This window comes from Biomphalaria glabrata, chromosome 5 (genome assembly GCF_947242115.1).
Source record: "Biomphalaria glabrata chromosome 5, xgBioGlab47.1, whole genome shotgun sequence".
In the NCBI taxonomy this organism is placed as follows: domain Eukaryota; kingdom Metazoa; phylum Mollusca; class Gastropoda; family Planorbidae; genus Biomphalaria; species Biomphalaria glabrata.
Genome location: NC_074715.1, coordinates 32,490,420 through 32,506,812, shown reverse-complemented (window position 1 = coordinate 32,506,812; position 16,393 = coordinate 32,490,420). Strand labels below are relative to the sequence as shown.

Here is a 16,393-nt window from a genome sequence, read left to right as displayed (position 1 = left end):
GAGCATACATGCTGTTCATATTGGCCAATCTTAAAACTTCCTGATTGGAGACATGGTCCCTCCAAGAGATGCCCATTATGCGTCTCAGGCAGCGCAAGTGGAAACTATTCAATCTGTGCTCTTGGTACATGTATGTTGACCAGCTCTCACTGCCATAAAGGAGAGTGCTCACAACACAGGCGTTGTAGACTAGGATTTTGGTCGCTGTGGTCAATTTACCATTTTCCCAGACGCGCTTGGAGAGTTTTGCCAATGCTGTGGTAGCTTTTCCTATCCTTTTTGTCAGCTCGATGTCTAAGTCTAGGTTACTGACAATAGTTGAACCCAAGTAGGTAAATTCCTGCACCACTGAAAGGGTGTGGTTCCCAATTTGTATTATAGGTATTTCTGCGACGTCTTGTGCCAGGATTTCGGTCTTGGAGAGACTTATAGTAAGGCTAAACTCTTGACAAGCAGCTGCTAAGGCGTTCACTAGCTTCTGTAGACCTCCTTGTGAGTGAGATACGAGTGCCGCGTCATCGGCAAACAGCAGCTCCCTTATCAAGATACGACGCCTTTTCGTTTTGGCTTTAAGACGTGCCAGGTTAAAGAGCCTTCCATCGGATCTGCTATGGATGTATATTCCCTCTTCCAGGGATTTAAAAGCACTGGATAGTACGACTGAGAAGAAGATGCCAAATAGTGTAGGGGCCAGTACACATCCTTGTTTGACACCGCTCTTAATGGAGAATGGCCTGGAGGAAGAACTTTCAAACTGAACGGTGCCCTGCATATTTTCGTGAAAAGCTGACACTAGTTTTCTTAACTTATTTGGGCAGCCGATTCTCTCTAGTACAGCAAACAGACCGCTTCTGCTAACAAGGTCAAAGGCCTTGGTCAAATCAATAAATGCTATGAAGAGGGGCTGCTTTTGTTCTCTGCTCTTCTCCTGTAGCTGCCGAAGAGAGAAAATCATATCTGTTGTAGATCTACCTGCCCTAAAGCCACACTGCGACTCTGGATAAACACGATCTGCCAGGATCTGTAATCGCTTTAGTAATACTCTAGCAAAAGCCTTTCCGACTATGCTAAGCAGTGAGATGCCTCTGTAATTGTTACAATCAGAGCGGTCGCCTTTATTTTTATAAATTGTAACAATGTTGGAGTCTTTCAATTCCTGGGGGACCATTCCTTGTTCCCAGCACAAGCTTAGCAGTTCATGGAGTGGTTTGATTAGGGCATGTTTTCCAGCCTGAATTACTTCAGCAGGAATGCCATCTCCTCCGGGTGTTTTCCCATGTGCAAGCATGTCAATGGCAATGCTCAGCTCCTTTACTGAGGGCGTTTCGTCTAATTCCGTCAAAACTGGAAGTGATGGGAAGTTGGAAACAGCATTTGGTGAGATGGCGTTTTCAATCTGGTAGAGTTCTGCATAGTGTTCAACCCATCGTTCCATTTGCAGCGCACGATCGCTGATGATTGAGCCATCTTTTGACTTGAGCGGAGCACACTTGCTGGTGTGAGGTCCAAAGGCTTTTCTCATGCCCTCATATAGTCCTCTTATGTTACCACAGTCGGCACAAGATTGAATATCTTCGCATAGCTCCTGCCAGTATTTGTTAGCACATTGTCTCGCTACTCTTTGGGCATTGTTACGTGCAGCTCTGAGCCTTTTTAAGTTGCTTGGGGTGGGATCCTTCTTGTAGATTAGCATGGCTGCTCTCTTGTTCGTAGTGGCAGTTTCCATTTCTGGTAGACTAGCTTCAAACCAGTCTTCGCTTTTCTTGGTTTTGTTTCCAAAGACCAGTGATGATGTTTGGTAGATTGTATCACGCATAAACGTCCAGCTTTTTTCTACCTCAGTCACAGAGAAGTTTTTAAAAGCTTCCTCTAATTTGTTCTCAAATTCGGTGCAAAGATCAGGATTTTTTGTGCTAGTAGTATTCAGGCGTGATTTTCTTTTTCCCTGTGATGTGTGGATCTTAGTTGGCAGCAGTCTTGTCTGGCAGGACCTTAAAGTATGATCAGTATCACAATCCGCGCTTTGGTAGCTACGTGTCAGCAGTATATTTCCAATGTCCTTTTTTCGTGTCAGTATCATATCCAGCTGGTGCCAGTGCCCAGACCTAGGGTGCCTCCATGAGACACAGTGCTGTGGTTTTGTTCTGAAGTATGTGTTGGTAATGCAGAGCTTATGGTATGTGCAGAATTCAAGCAGTCTTTGTCCGTTCTCATTCATCTTTCCGATTCCAAAAAGCCCAAGACAGTCTGACCAGGTAGTGTGATCTGATCCTACTCTGGCATTGAAGTCACCTAGAAGGATCATATGTTCTTTTTGAGGAATGTTTGCAATGGCTTCTTTGAGGTCTTCATAGAACTTGTCTTTGTCCTCCTGAAGCGAGCTTAGTGTGGGGGCATAGGCACTAATTAGAGTGACTTTTCCAGATGCTGTCATCATACTTATGCTTAGTAGCCGTTCCGAGCCACCAACTGGAGGGACTATCATGGGAAGAAGACTGTTCTTGACAGCAAAGCCCACACCATGTATTCGAGTCTCATACTGTGCTTTCCCTTTCCAAAAGAAAGTGTAGTCAGTCTCGCGGAGCATGCCGTTTTCGGCCAGTCGGGTTTCTTGCAGGGCTGCAATGTCGATATGTAGCCTTTTTAGCTCATTGTTTATAACTGCCGTCTTCCTTGCATCGTCGATCTGCCTTAGATCATCAGTGAGACCAGGACACATTGTCCTGACATTCCAAGTGGCCAGTCGCATGACAGGGATTTTCTTTTTCAGTTTAATTTTTCTTCTTTTGTTGCTTGGTGCAAGTTTCCAGCCTACTTGTCGTTTTAAACTAAGCTCTAAGCACCCATTAGAGCAGGCAGGCTGTGGCGGATCAGCACCTAACTGACTGGGGGCTGCCCAGGTTGAGGCGGGCGGTAGCTGATCAGTGAGGCGAGAAGACCTCTCCCACCGTCAGAGACAACCCGTGGCGTCCATACATTACGCCAATCAAGTTGGACTTATAACCCGTAACTGTTGTCTCCCGTGTTGTTTTAGCCGCTTTGCAGCAGCACCAGAGTTTCCTCTCCGGGGCGCATTCCTGGGCCTTGGATAAAGGGGTCATGGGTGGCCCATGCGTCATGATCCCTCTCTCGACCTTGCTGATGTGATCCAAAGGAACGCATCGCATTACATTTGGCACCAACTCAGTTGCAGAAGCTGCCGGAGGGAATTTCGCAGCTGATACTCCCAACGCCTAAGGGGCTTCACTCCTGATTTCTCCTCGAGGTTGTCTCCTGAAGCCTTAGTACCGCAAGGCAGCGGGGGTTTGAAGTCAGAGTACCCCTCTCCTAGATGAACTGCCTTACTAGGCTGACGAGCTCCATCTGCCCGAAGCTCCCGGTTTTGTGGCGCCAGGTATCCGCCTTCACCCCTTCACCTGTTAGTAAGAGCAGTTTCGCCGGGCTTAATATCTAAGCCACACGAGCAGGCCAGGTGCTGGACTTAGTTGTCAGAGGCTATTTGAGACGCATGCCATTAGGAGTATTTTATAGACAATGGGAGCTTAACCCCATTGACACCCCTGGCCATGACAACCCTTGAAGTTAATCCATTAAGTATAATTAAATAATGTTTGCTTTTAGAAAAGGTAGCTTATTCCTGCTGTATTGAGATATATGGCAGTGATTTTGATAAGCTTTGTTGGGCTTTTAAAAGTATTTTGTATATTTTGCTTGTCTCATCAGATGCTTTTGCCCGTTTGTTAAAACATACATAAAGTATACAATACTATGTAGAAAGTTGTTCAGGCAGGATGAATTCATTACTGGCTTAACAAAATCAAGCTTTTAAAAGGAGATCTATGATGTTCAAATGGGCACAGAAAGACAAAAATCATACTTACTTGTATAGCAACAATGCAATAAACATTTTAATCATATTCGTGAAATAAAGGGTCTAGTACTCTAGTGAAAATGAAGATACTATGGCTGAGCGGTAAAGCATTTGGCTTCTGAACCGGGGATCCCGGGTTCGAATCCTGGTAAATCCCGGGATTTTTAAATTTAGGACCTTTGGGCGCTTCTGAATCCACCCAGGGTACCTGACATTAGTCTGGGAAAAGTGAAGGTAGTTGTTCGTTGTGCTGGCCACATTAGACCCGCGTTACCATGGGGCACCGAAACATGACCTTTACCTCATCTGCCTTATAGTTCACAAGGTCTGAAAGGGGAATTTTTTTTTTACTATAGTGAATGGCGTTTCGAGGCCCTAAAAGTCTATTTGCCTGGCCATTGTAGTTAAAGGAATTCATGAAATTGCAGAACTGATCAGTGTAGTTTTATTACAGATTTTGAACGTCTGGAGCTGCTCAGTCACTCACAATTAGTAACTTAGTTTTTTTTTATTGCCACTTATTCGCCAGGGGCACAACAGTTGAATTTAAATAATTTCCTACTCAGTACTGTGTGTCATCTTTTTATAAAGGTCTCTTTGTACGTTGATATTAATAAAGCAAGCAGGATTGTTATGTCGGTTGTTTTTCTTTTCAAGATGATAAAGTAAGAGTATTTACATACAAAATAAAATCTTATAAATGCTTTGAAAAATTTAATATTGCAGACATTAGAATTCAAATACATGTGAAGATGTTTACATACAAATACAGATACAAAAGTATTCTACATGGTATACAATCAGTTTATGTACAAAACATTCAAATAATATCAGCTGAATTCTGAATACGTTTTGTTCGGGTAAACAGGGTTAGAATTTACAAGAAATCTCGGACATTTACACCCACAGCTTCGAATGCTGCTATGATGATTCCAGTATCTAATCCGAGATCTCCAGCAGCGTTCACCACCCCAACGGCTGCATCAGCTAGGAAGGAGTCCTGGAAACGGAAAAGACACGATGTGTAACGTCAAAAAAAAAACTTATCTAAGGGGAAGAACCGCAAAAAGCCGTTGTTACATTTCTCAATAGTGCAAGGCTAAGCTCCATTTTTAAATATAAAACAAAATATAATTACCCCTAATTTATTAACTAATCTATTGTGTTGTGTTTATTTTTTGCTTCATCTATTATCATGGACTAAGATTAAGTGTCCAAAATGCAACTGATCCAAGAATGGGAAGAGGGAGAAAAAAATGTGTACAAAATGTGAATCAGACAGACGGAACGAGGTAATATACGCTTTGTTAAAAAATGTTTAAAATATCATTTGTAACAGTGATGCCCAAACTAAGGCCCGCGGCTCATATTCGGCTCTTGACGTAATGCTGTTGGGCCCTCCTACTGATAGATAAAGATATTCAATTCCATTGACACCACTTGGAACTCTATGATATTATATGGAGATGAGGCACGTGACGGACATTGATCTGGTCTCCAGGCCATAAAAGATTAGGCACTAATGATGAGGTGGCTGATTGATACTTCAGTAAAGAAAAAAAACAACAAGTTTATGTTTTCAATTTGACTTTAAATCTTAATAGACTGCAACCACCTGGCAATCAGATGAGACGAAAACTAGTTACCTCGTTCCATTCAATGATGTTGGCTTGTAGGAAACTCTCGTAAAGATCTCTGTAAGCAATTTTTTTAGTTTGTCCAGCGCTGACCACTGGCTGAAGAGCATTGTAGAAAGCTTTGCTAATTATGCCTGACGCTTGGCCACTGAAGAAAATAACAGAAGTTAATGAAACAAATAATTGAAATAATAAAGTTTGAGCTGGAGGGATTTGGTAAAAAAATAATTGTTGAAAATAACTCAGCACTGTTTCTTTATTTAGAATATTGTAAGTCCAGTAGCCATTAAAGAGTTATTAGATCTAACTAGAGACCAGTACAATCACTTAAAGAGGTTTTATTCTTAGTATACTTTTAACATAATTTTGGTCTTTTTGACTTCATCTAGTCACTGGGGGCCTAGACGGTCACCCCTACTTGCCCCCTCCACCAACTTACGGTGCTGTGATGGCTCCTAAATATTTGGTGTTGTCGATGTAGAAGTCATCATTTGAAGGATTTTGCAAGTCTCTTAAACTTTCTCCTGCTTGTTTTGTAATCGTTGCTCCAATCAACCAATCATTCTCGGATGCTGAAGGTAGAAAACAATCACATTAGAAGTTATAACTAGACAAATGCTAGTACATTGAATTGTATTATGTTTTCCAGTCTGATGATTATGGAAGAGTGCAGTATGTCATGAGCTCCAAATTTTTTTATATGCAGAATTAATGTTTGTATCTATTAAATCTTGGGGCATTTATATACGTATAAAACGGATCTAAGCTACCCGCATCAGAGCCAAGTATTTAGCAATCATTAGCATTGATGGACCAGATGATACAGTCATATCTTGCAAAGACCATCATACTAGGTGCAGTAACAGGTAGAAGGAAAAATGTTGTTAAATTAAAGCAACTAGCGAGGCATTTCAATAGTCAGTACAACTTACCAAGCCCAATAGATCTCATCAATACCAATGCAGTGATATCTGCAAATGCTTCATCCACTGTGTGTGACTCAGGGCCCAGCTGTAGTTTACCATATGCAGCAGAAACGGCATGTCCGATCTTGAAAAAAAAGTAATGTTTATTTTTAAATATGGTCATCCTATGATTAAGATAAACATTTTACCTTTGCACATGTCTTAAAGGTGTATATTCAAATATCATTTATTGTGATAGATTTAAAACACAATGAATCATAGATTCTAGCCCGATTATTCCTTGTCAATTTTATACTCACAACCTTCTCTTTACAACAAACTTGACTGCAAGGACATAGCAAAAGCTGAGGTAATAACTCCTTTATTTTTATGGTGTCTACATGTTTTCTTGATTGCTGAAACTAGTACTGCTTATTTTAATCTACGATGACTTAGTTCTGTGACTAGGATTACCAAGCAGTCATGCTTACCTCATGAGCAACCACATCTGGCCCTGAAGGAGCTGGGAAAAGAAGCTCAGAGCCGTCTCCCAAGAAAACATCTTTGCCGTTACTGAAAGAGTTGTCAAAGTTTTCACCGTAATGGACGTAGATAGACAAAGGTTCTCTATTGACCAGAGGGTTGGCTTTGTAGCTCTGTAAGGCAATATATAGAGATCATCCAACATTAAGTACAAACTAAAATAAAACATTAGAACATTTGATATACTTTTTCATCGGTTAGGTCTTGAACTATTGTACAAAAAATAAAATTCAGCAAAGTCAGTTTGACTTTATTTGTCATAATGTGTTATTATTTATTTTCATTTGACTTGAGCTTTGAGCTGGAGTTCAAGTCATTGTAGTCTGAGAACATAAAGAAAAACGAATAATTTATTTTTGAATGATTCTATTTGCCTACTTTGGACATTGGGAATCCTACTTACATTGAGCAGACGGAACACTGACTGGGCAGCGTAGAAAGCATCCACAGAAGGTGATTTGGCTCCATTGATGCTGTCGTTGGGTCCTTTGTTACATTTGAAACTCACAGTCTGTGGTTAAATTAATGGACATTAATGAGAATTTCAAATACGAAGTATTTATGTGGGTCAAGGTGAAGACATGAACTATGAAGAACTGTTTCTTGTCAGACGTAGAGCTAACATTATTTTAGCAATGATGAAAGGAAACTAAACGCTTTCATTGATGTGAACTTTTATTACTCCAATAGGTAAGGGTGTGTAGCCAGTGTAGCTGTAGCATAAACCTCATAGTTGACAGCGGGAGGCCTCAAGTTCAATTAGAAAGTTCTAATTCGAGATATTAGTCCAACGGAATTGTGTTTCTAAGCGGCTTAAGGCAGCGCGAAAATCTTACAAATGAGAATTAATAAAAGCGCCTTCAATATGTTAACGTCCTAAATAAAAGCGACTCTAGTGAGAAATGAAATAATTTAGTAACTCTGTGCTTCAACTAGATGTTTACTTTCATTTTAAAAAAATCGGTAAAGTTGACTATGATTATCACAGGACAAAGATCACTCACAACCCATTGTTTCATGTCTTAAGACATTGTGACCGTTTACAACATTTTTGTTTAAACTTACATTGATTTACCTTATAGATAGAAGAGTTACCTAATTGATACAAGAGTTAACATACACAGATTCCAAAGCAAATAATTATTATATATAAATAAATATAATTAAAATTGAACTAGTTTCGTAAAAAAAAAAATCGTTCTTTTTACAATTCAAAGTCCAATGAAAGAAACAAGGACCGTTTTGTGTGTGTGTGAGTATGTGCGTGCGTGCATGCGCTTGTGTGTGTGTGTATGATTCTCCATTTATCAATATAATTAGTTATTCTGTTTTCCTTTACAGTATTATCATGTCTCCATATCAGGGGCGGCCTTAGAAGTGCGCGGGGCCCTGGGTTAATGTCATATGCGGGGCCCTGAGCCGTAAGGGTAGACTATATATATCGTACCATGTCACGCTAACAGGATCGTCCGCCTCTAACGCTATAAGCCTTATTTTGTTACAATACATTCTACCGTACGTAAGTACTGGCCTTTTAACTACATAAACTCAAAGTGCTCTCCACATTAACTTCTGGATTTGATACGTCCCCAAAACGCTATGTAGCCTAAAAGTCATCTGCTCTTTGTGGCAAACATCAAGTGTGCAGTCAAGGCTAACGAGAAAAAAGGCCATCAGGTACATGACCTCATTTAGTTAAATTCTATATCTGAGGTTCTGGGCGTGAGCCTCGGCGTTCTGAATTAGTCGAAAACGTTCTTGCATGGCTCGGTCGAATTTGTCCAGCATCTCGACTATTCTCAACCAAGTATAAAAACTGAGCAATGAATGCGCGCGAATACATTTTTTCTTTTATAATTTATTCTAGCATTTAGTTATCCATAGCGCTACCATTGGGTGGTTAAGCGCTTGCCTTTCGAACCTGGAGTCCTGTGTTCGAATCTAGATGAAGACTGGTCTGAAAGGGGAACTTCTCAGAGTTTAATCCAATCACGCTGACACATAAGTATGGATGGCTGCCTGGTCGTGCGGTATGTGCGCCGGACTGTTGTTCGGTCGTCTCAAAGGTCCCGGGTTTATATCCTCCCCGCTCCCATCCCCCGTCGTCCTGCGGGAGATTTGGACTAGGATGTAGATTATCTTCAACTCCGAAGGAACATCCGAAACATTTTACGAAATGTTACATTTTAATGCACAAAAACCTCGAGCTGCTGAACTTTATTGCCAAGATGTCTCCAGTCGCAGCAGCTTTCGTTTGATCATTGGCCTTCGGTAGCTCTCGTGCTAAACAACGTACTAGAATAAGAAAATACTGTCTTTAGTCTTTGGTATAAGAACAAAGTGTACAGTGGTCAATTGACTTTCGCAGATACAACTTTTTAATGAAAAAAATACATCCTCTTACACTGAAACACGGGTTTTTACACGGCCACCCAATGTATATTCACAGTAGTCTATTGGAAAAGGGGGGTGGGAGAAATGAATACGTCATCGTTAAATTTTCTAGATGATGATTGGCTGAAATAACTGTATAGCACATTAGCAGGTAAAATACGAGCTAGGTCACAGTACCGAACAAGGAATCCTTCTCACACACCCTCGTCCATTTGTCTCTATGTCAGACTAAAGTAACAGTTTACTGTATACGTAGGCCTACCAATTCTTTTTATACTGTAATGCGACATAACAATACTATATGACATTTTATCTACGAAATAAACGATTTTGATTGCTTGCTTCCGGTTACGTGTTGTTGTTTTTATGCCAAGTAAAATGTTTAACATTGATAGCCACCTTAGAATCAACAGGTCATAAGTGGTACTTAGAAACCAAAAATGTCATGCTAAGATCTCACATTATGGTAATTGGTATCATAGAAATGAATGGAAAGACTTTCAAAATATGGAGCAACAAGTCCTAGTTGATGAGAACTGGTCTGGTTGCCACCCCCTAAGGCCGCTACGGCTCCATATATCTATTTATTGCCATGGTTCGAGGAAAGAGTAACACACTTACCTTGGCTTTCTTTTTATCATAGCTGTTATCCAGAGACAGGACGACAAAGTTATCTCCCGCTAATGTACACTTATCTCCATCTCTTTGTACGTCCAGACATATCTGGTCACAGAGCGAGAGTTAGAGATGGGCATGTATTAGTATGAGTACAGGGTTGGGAGGGTTGTTACAGTTTGATAGACTGGACTAGTCAAGACTGGACTGGACTAGACAAGACTGGACCAGAGTAGAATAGAGTCACTAGACTAGTTAGACAAAGACAAAGCACAAAGATCTAATCCTAAAATTTAATTAGGACAAGTAGGCTATTATTGATTTACGTTTTCTAAGTAATGTTATTAAAAACAAAGTTTACGTATAAACAGATTGTATGACTGTAGTATGGAGACAGAACGAGATGTAATAGGAGCATGGTCAAGATATCCCATCATGCTACATAGTTTAAAAACAACACTTTGTCATTGGCTTACCTCGTTGCTTCCACTGCCATAATTAAAGACTCCCAGTTTCTCATTACCTCCTTGTACATTGGGACACGAGTTTCGTTTATTCACTTCACCACTCTCATCGCTCTCAGAACTCTGGAGAGAGTAAGACAAACATTAGTTTAAATGAATTTATATGGATGTCGAACAACTTTATTCACAGACACTAAAAACCAAAATAAGACTTAATAGGAATAAAGTATAGAACTTACATAGAAAATCTTTATTGAGTGGCTCTTACGCACAAAATGTTACTAAAAATGTTATATTGTCCTTAACCCCCCCCCCTCCAACTGGTCCACAAATGAGATTGTCCATAGCGCTCAGGGCATGTTATAAGCATGAAAGTAACGCAATATAAAAACTATAATTTATTACATTTTATCATGTGAACTTCGAAGATATCGATGATTTAAAAGAATCTATTACATCACAGATAAAATAAAATAACTTTAGACAATAGACTACAACATAGTGTCTTACTTACTGCGAATCTAACCAAGATACTTCCTGAGATAATTTGTCCAGAAGCGATATCATACAAGACTTTGGGATTACGGAAGAAAGTAGCTGTACAATACAAAGGGAACTCAAAGTAAAAATACATTAAGATACTGCTCTAATTCTTAAGCAGATAATAGATAATAAATAAGCTCGTGCGTTATACGAGTTACATTGCACACATGCACACATAAAGAGCTTCTCTGTGTGAGATTTAAAGGATTTGTATTTAATGAAACTAAATATTAATTGTATCAGACTGTGTCAATATTCCCACTAACAATGTGTGCAAGAAATGACGTTGAAAAGAATGAGATCTGTAATCTGTGGGTGTAATAAATGTGAATTATTGTCAGTCTGTTTGAGTGTGTCTCTGTGTGTGTTTCTGTGTCTCTGTGTGTGTGTATTGTGGTACTGAAACGGTCTAAAGTATGCAGTTACTATTTTTTAGTATGAGACCTTACATTGAGAGAAATGAATAGCGTAGGCTACTTACGTATAGTGATAAAGCCTTTACAGAAGTAAACTACAGAGGCGGCGCCTGTGGATGGGTTGATGTAAATCTGTTTTTGGGTTGTGAAATCGTCAATGTCATTGGCCTTGATCTCGCCGACGTCCTGTCTTATGGTTCTGTCTTTGACATACTGGGCGGTGGCTTTCTTCAGTTGCTGATCATTCACCTGACATATAGAGGGAAGAACAAACGAGTGACATCTATAGTGCACAACATAAGAGTGGAATCTATAATACTGTTATAACTCTGCCATGCGCACCGCCATCTAAGCTAGAAGGTGCGCACTGTGATAAACTAGACTGAGAAGGATGTCAACATTAGAAAGAGAGGAGAACGATTTCCGCCCAAGTTGAGAGCCGAAGTGAAAAGACTGTGCCTAAGAAAGATGATGTTTTATGAACTTGTGATGTCGTGTAAATAAAGATATATGTGCCTCGTTGAGTTGCCTCACTTAAGTAATTACAATACACAACAAAAGAGAGTTATACAGAGCGAAAAACAAAAGAATGACATCTATAGTGCACAGCAAAAGCGGGTTATATATAGTACATAGCAAAAGAGTGACATCTATAGTGCCAAAAAAAGAGAGTTATATATAATACACAACAAAAGAGTGTCTATATTTAATGTTCATGTCTTTACTATGTTATTATAGTGTCTGTGGGGTATGTGTGCCATGACTGGGCTCTTACAGACGCTTGATCAACAGGGTGCTCCAACTTTAAACCAAATGCCACCCAAGAAACAATATAAGTCTGTATTTTATAACGTGGGACTCGACGTTCTTAATGCACAAAGAAAAAGTCCAATGTCACGACTGCATTATACAGATATAGACGTATAGAAGGATAAATAAAAGTTTGTATTTTTGAAGTAAGCCAACAAATAAAATCAACCTTTTTTATATTAACATAGACAAGCGTGAATTCACATTATAATGATTGTTCAAAACTATTGGACATTTGAAGGCACGGTGGATGCCAATTTCTGATAGTGTTCAGACAGGACTAGGGATGAAGAGCTCACGGTCTACGCATGTCTTCTGAGAGAAATCCTTGTTAGTGGTAATGAGGACACACTACGCTCCGATTCTCTATTGATCTTTTCAGATAAGCTATGTATTGTCACAAATATTATTATACTTTTTTAGCACATTTTAGCTCTGTAATATTCCATTTCTAAGCGTAATTTTTATTTTTTTTTAGTCGGCACCAGTAATCTTTCAATATAATGTCTTTGACATTGTTTGGCTTAAGAATTAATTTAAAAATCTCTCCCAAATCTCCTTATATCATGTTTGTACGTTGTTTTTTTTTCTTAGGTTAACTTATGCGCCCCCCCCCCATTTCTCTATATCGTTTCGTTTCTTTTTCTATGTCTTTGTATTTTGTTGTTTCAAGAATGGAAAACGAAACTTAAAACAAGAATTTAAAAAACTAAACAAAGAGGATATTACAGTGTTTAAAGTTATTAGGAAAATCCCTAATAGAACAAATGTTCGTAGTTTATTTCCATAAACCATGAAAATGCTCAGTCAAAAGAATTAGTTGAAGACAAAAAATAATATTGAATGATTTCAAACTACTTTCTATGAATCTATTCTTTTGTTTGTCTACCAGCCCTCATACGCTATGTCAGTAAACTCCTTTGCAGAACTGAAACTACTATCCACCCGATCCTTTCCTCCAAACTTTCCCCCCGCGCAATGTTTTCACTGATGCCCCTGCAATGACATTCGTGTATCATGTGGAGTTATCGAACTACTTACGGAAGCGGAAGTGTCAAGAGCTGGACTGATGTTTGGGTAGTAGCCTCTGACTTCACCAACAAAGTTTCCATTTGAGTTTCTGGTTGCTCGAAGTGCGTAATTACGCACAGGGAGGCCGTTATAGGTCAACTGGAGTCGAGTTTTTACATTGCCATCTCGCATTTCACGTTCATGAGTTACCTTCAAAGAATCAAACAAGCGTGTCAAGAATTTGGTTGATTCATTTAGCTTTATACAAATTACCATTCGAACTATCAGCATAATCTTGTTAATTTAGGAAATTTGTAATTTGTATCCTAGATGATTGGTCTGATTTAAGAGTAGGCCCGATATTTCATGTAAAAACAAGGAAAATATATCGGATGTCTACTAACATGTAAGCCAAGATCATCAATAGTAGTTGTGAACAAAAATAAATGATAAAGATAATTATCACCTGCAGAGAGAAATAAGAAGGAAGTCCAACAGCCTGGGCTAGAGACTGTAAGTTGCTTATGCTGCCTGAAATGGAATATCTCAAACTTTTGGTCCTCGGAGTGTCTTTGATTGATTGAAGGGATAGGACCCCTCCTAGAAGACCTGCAAAGTGAAAAAAAAATACCATCAACGTAACAGGACTGATTGTTTTAGTTTTCCAATAAAAAACGTGTGTCAATAATGTCTGAAAAACAGTTGATGTGAATAAAGAGCTACGTTTTTAATGAAATCTGTTTCTACTGGGATGTCTATGGACTTTTCACGAGATAAACGTGGACTTATGAACTTTCTACAAAAACGTGACTAGAACATTTTGATTGGTGGAATTCAATTCGTGAAGAAATCAAGTAGCAATCAAACTGTATTCCTTGTAATATTTGTATAGGGTGAGGTAAGCTATTATGCAGTGCAGAGAGAAAATCAACTTGATTTATATTTATTGTTTTATCTACAAATTCACTTCGAGATAATCACTGCACAACAAAATGAAGCAAATGTCATTTAAAAAAAAAGGAATCATACAACAAGGATATTATATTTATGTGGATCTAGAGAGAGAAGATTATAAAGACTATGTTAAGAACTCATTCAGATAATATTGTTACAAAACAGTCACTTCATGTAACACTGTTACAATACAGTCATTTCATGTAACACTGTTACAATACAGTCACTTCATGTAACACTGTTACAATACAGTCACTTCATGTAACACTGTTACAATACAGTCACTTCATGTAACACTGTTACAATACAGTCACTTCATGTAACACTGTTACAATACAGTCACTTCATGTAACACTGTTACAATACAGTCACTTCATGTAACACTGTTACAATACAGTCACTTCATGTAACACTGTTACAATATAATCAGTGAAATGTTTTTTTGTATCTCCTCCATTAAAACATAATTTCAAATTGGCGAGTGACTTGTGACTGTGTATCTCTGTGATGTGTGTGTGTGTTTATAAACTTATGTCAATGGATTAAAAAAAAAAGGAACGTACCTAAGACTAGAAATAGTTTCAACGTCATTTTTGTGGGAACTCTGGAAGAACAAAATAGATATCTAGAGATTAAACGAATTAACAACAGTACAATGGATTTTTAAAAAAAGCACTGAAAGAGATAGAGAGGGAGAGTTGAAAGTAGAGGGAGAGAGAGAGAGAGAGAGAGAGAGAGAGAGAGAGAGAAAGAAGAAGAATGAAAATAAAGAAAAGATACATTCTAGTTTTATTAGAGAACAGAAAATTTTAATTTAGAAAAAAACTAAAAGATGACCAAAAAAAAAAAATAAATAAAAACGTACAAAAAAAAAAAAAGAACAACAAAATACATTTTTTTTAACATTCTAGAATACTAACGAAGTGAAACTTACATTATTCCAAGAGGATGAAACTATCACATGGGTCAGCATGAAGTCGTGGGACTATTTATAGTCTAAACGTTCAGACCATATGCTACCAAAGTTTCTACTTTTGTGTATAAGACGAGGCGAAGACCTTGTCAATCATTTTATTGTCTTAAGATCTAAGCAGAAGACATTACTATGACGCCCAGGAGAAAAGGAGGTCTGACTAAATCTGAACAAACAAAGCAATAAATACAGATCTCACTCATTATGTAATACTGTTTATGCATTTAGAATTAGCGAAATCTATCGAGAAGGTTTTGATCCTCTTTGGGCAGGTTAGTATTTATGAAGCCATACGTTATGGTCTGTGTGATCAAACAATTCGACAAACTTTCATTGAGTCAGTAACCCAATACTGGCCATCAAACAACTTAAGGCATACACGTCATACACGTCAATACTTTTGTCCAGAAGATTTCATGTGTAACACAGTAACCTAATACTGGCCATCAAACAACTTCAGGCATACACGCCAATACTTTTGTCCAGAAGATTTCATGTGTAACACAGTAACTCAATACTGGCCATCAAACAACTTAAGGCATACACGCATGGGCGTAGCCAGGATTTTTTTTCGGGGAGGGTTTGGGGGGGGGGGGAATCCCCCCCGACCCCCCCCCCCCCGCGAAACAAAATATTTATATATATATGTGTGTGTGTGTGTGTACATAATTAATCTTTATTACATTCTGACCCTTTCGGAAGACGTTTATTGTTTATTGTAGACTCCCCGCCCTTGCTAGCAAGGGGGTCTGGGGGAGTTCGCAGCGCTCCCCAATCGCGGGGCGAAGCCCCGCCTCCGAGCACTATTTCTGGTATTGAAAGCCAACAAAATGCATATTCTGAGGTATCTACAGTACATTATATTGCTATTAAAAAGTTTTATTTCAAAAACTTATGTGCTATTCTTACTGACTTAGACCCTCGCGCACCGTTTGGCGCATTTTCCGGCAAGCTGTTTCCGCAACTCTTATTTTGCGTAATTCATTGTTTGTGAGAACATGTCCCGCAAAACCTCATGCACAACCTTACTAAGGATTCGACTCCCAGTTCGGCTTATGATTTCTTTGATTTAGACCCGATCTCTATGACTGACTCCTAAAATCTGTCTTAGCCATCTTTGTTGAGATACATTTAATGATTTTCAATTTCGGCAGAAGACTATTCACACTTTATTAATGGAGCCCAAGCCACTGGTAGAAATTTTTAACCTTTCTTGACTACGCTCTTGAAATTACATGCCTGTATTTCACTTTAGAT

General features: G+C 38.9%; 2 protein-coding genes across 2 annotated transcripts in view; both read right to left on the bottom strand.

Annotated features, from left to right (window-relative positions):
- Positions 1-16,393, bottom strand: part of LOC106077623 (putative RNA polymerase II subunit B1 CTD phosphatase RPAP2) — a 273,180-nt gene that overhangs the window by 174,407 nt on the left and 82,380 nt on the right. The window lies entirely within an intron of this gene.
- Positions 4,566-15,207, bottom strand: LOC106076578 (hemagglutinin/proteinase-like). Its single transcript, XM_013237404.2, has 14 exons — positions 15,098-15,207; positions 14,727-14,767; positions 13,676-13,818; positions 13,240-13,419; positions 11,454-11,637; positions 10,944-11,026; positions 10,442-10,552; positions 9,972-10,073; positions 7,360-7,467; positions 6,905-7,069; positions 6,441-6,558; positions 5,948-6,080; positions 5,518-5,656; positions 4,566-4,871 (listed from the first exon to the last, which is right to left on the bottom strand). Exons 2-14 carry the CDS (start codon positions 14,752-14,754, stop codon positions 4,749-4,751), a joined length of 1,617 nt encoding a protein of 538 aa, XP_013092858.2. The 5' UTR covers positions 14,755-14,767; positions 15,098-15,207; the 3' UTR covers positions 4,566-4,748.

Coding starts and splice junctions, on each gene's coding strand:
- LOC106076578 (XM_013237404.2), bottom strand. CDS start 14,754: ATGACGTTGAAACTATTTCTAGTCTTAG. Junction 10,074..10,441: donor ATGGCAGTGGAAGCAACGAG/GTAAGCCAATGA, acceptor CTCTGTGACCAG/ATATGTCTGGACGTACAAAG. Junction 6,081..6,440: donor GATGAGATCTATTGGGCTTG/GTAAGTTGTACT, acceptor TTCTACCTTCAG/CATCCGAGAATGATTGGTTG.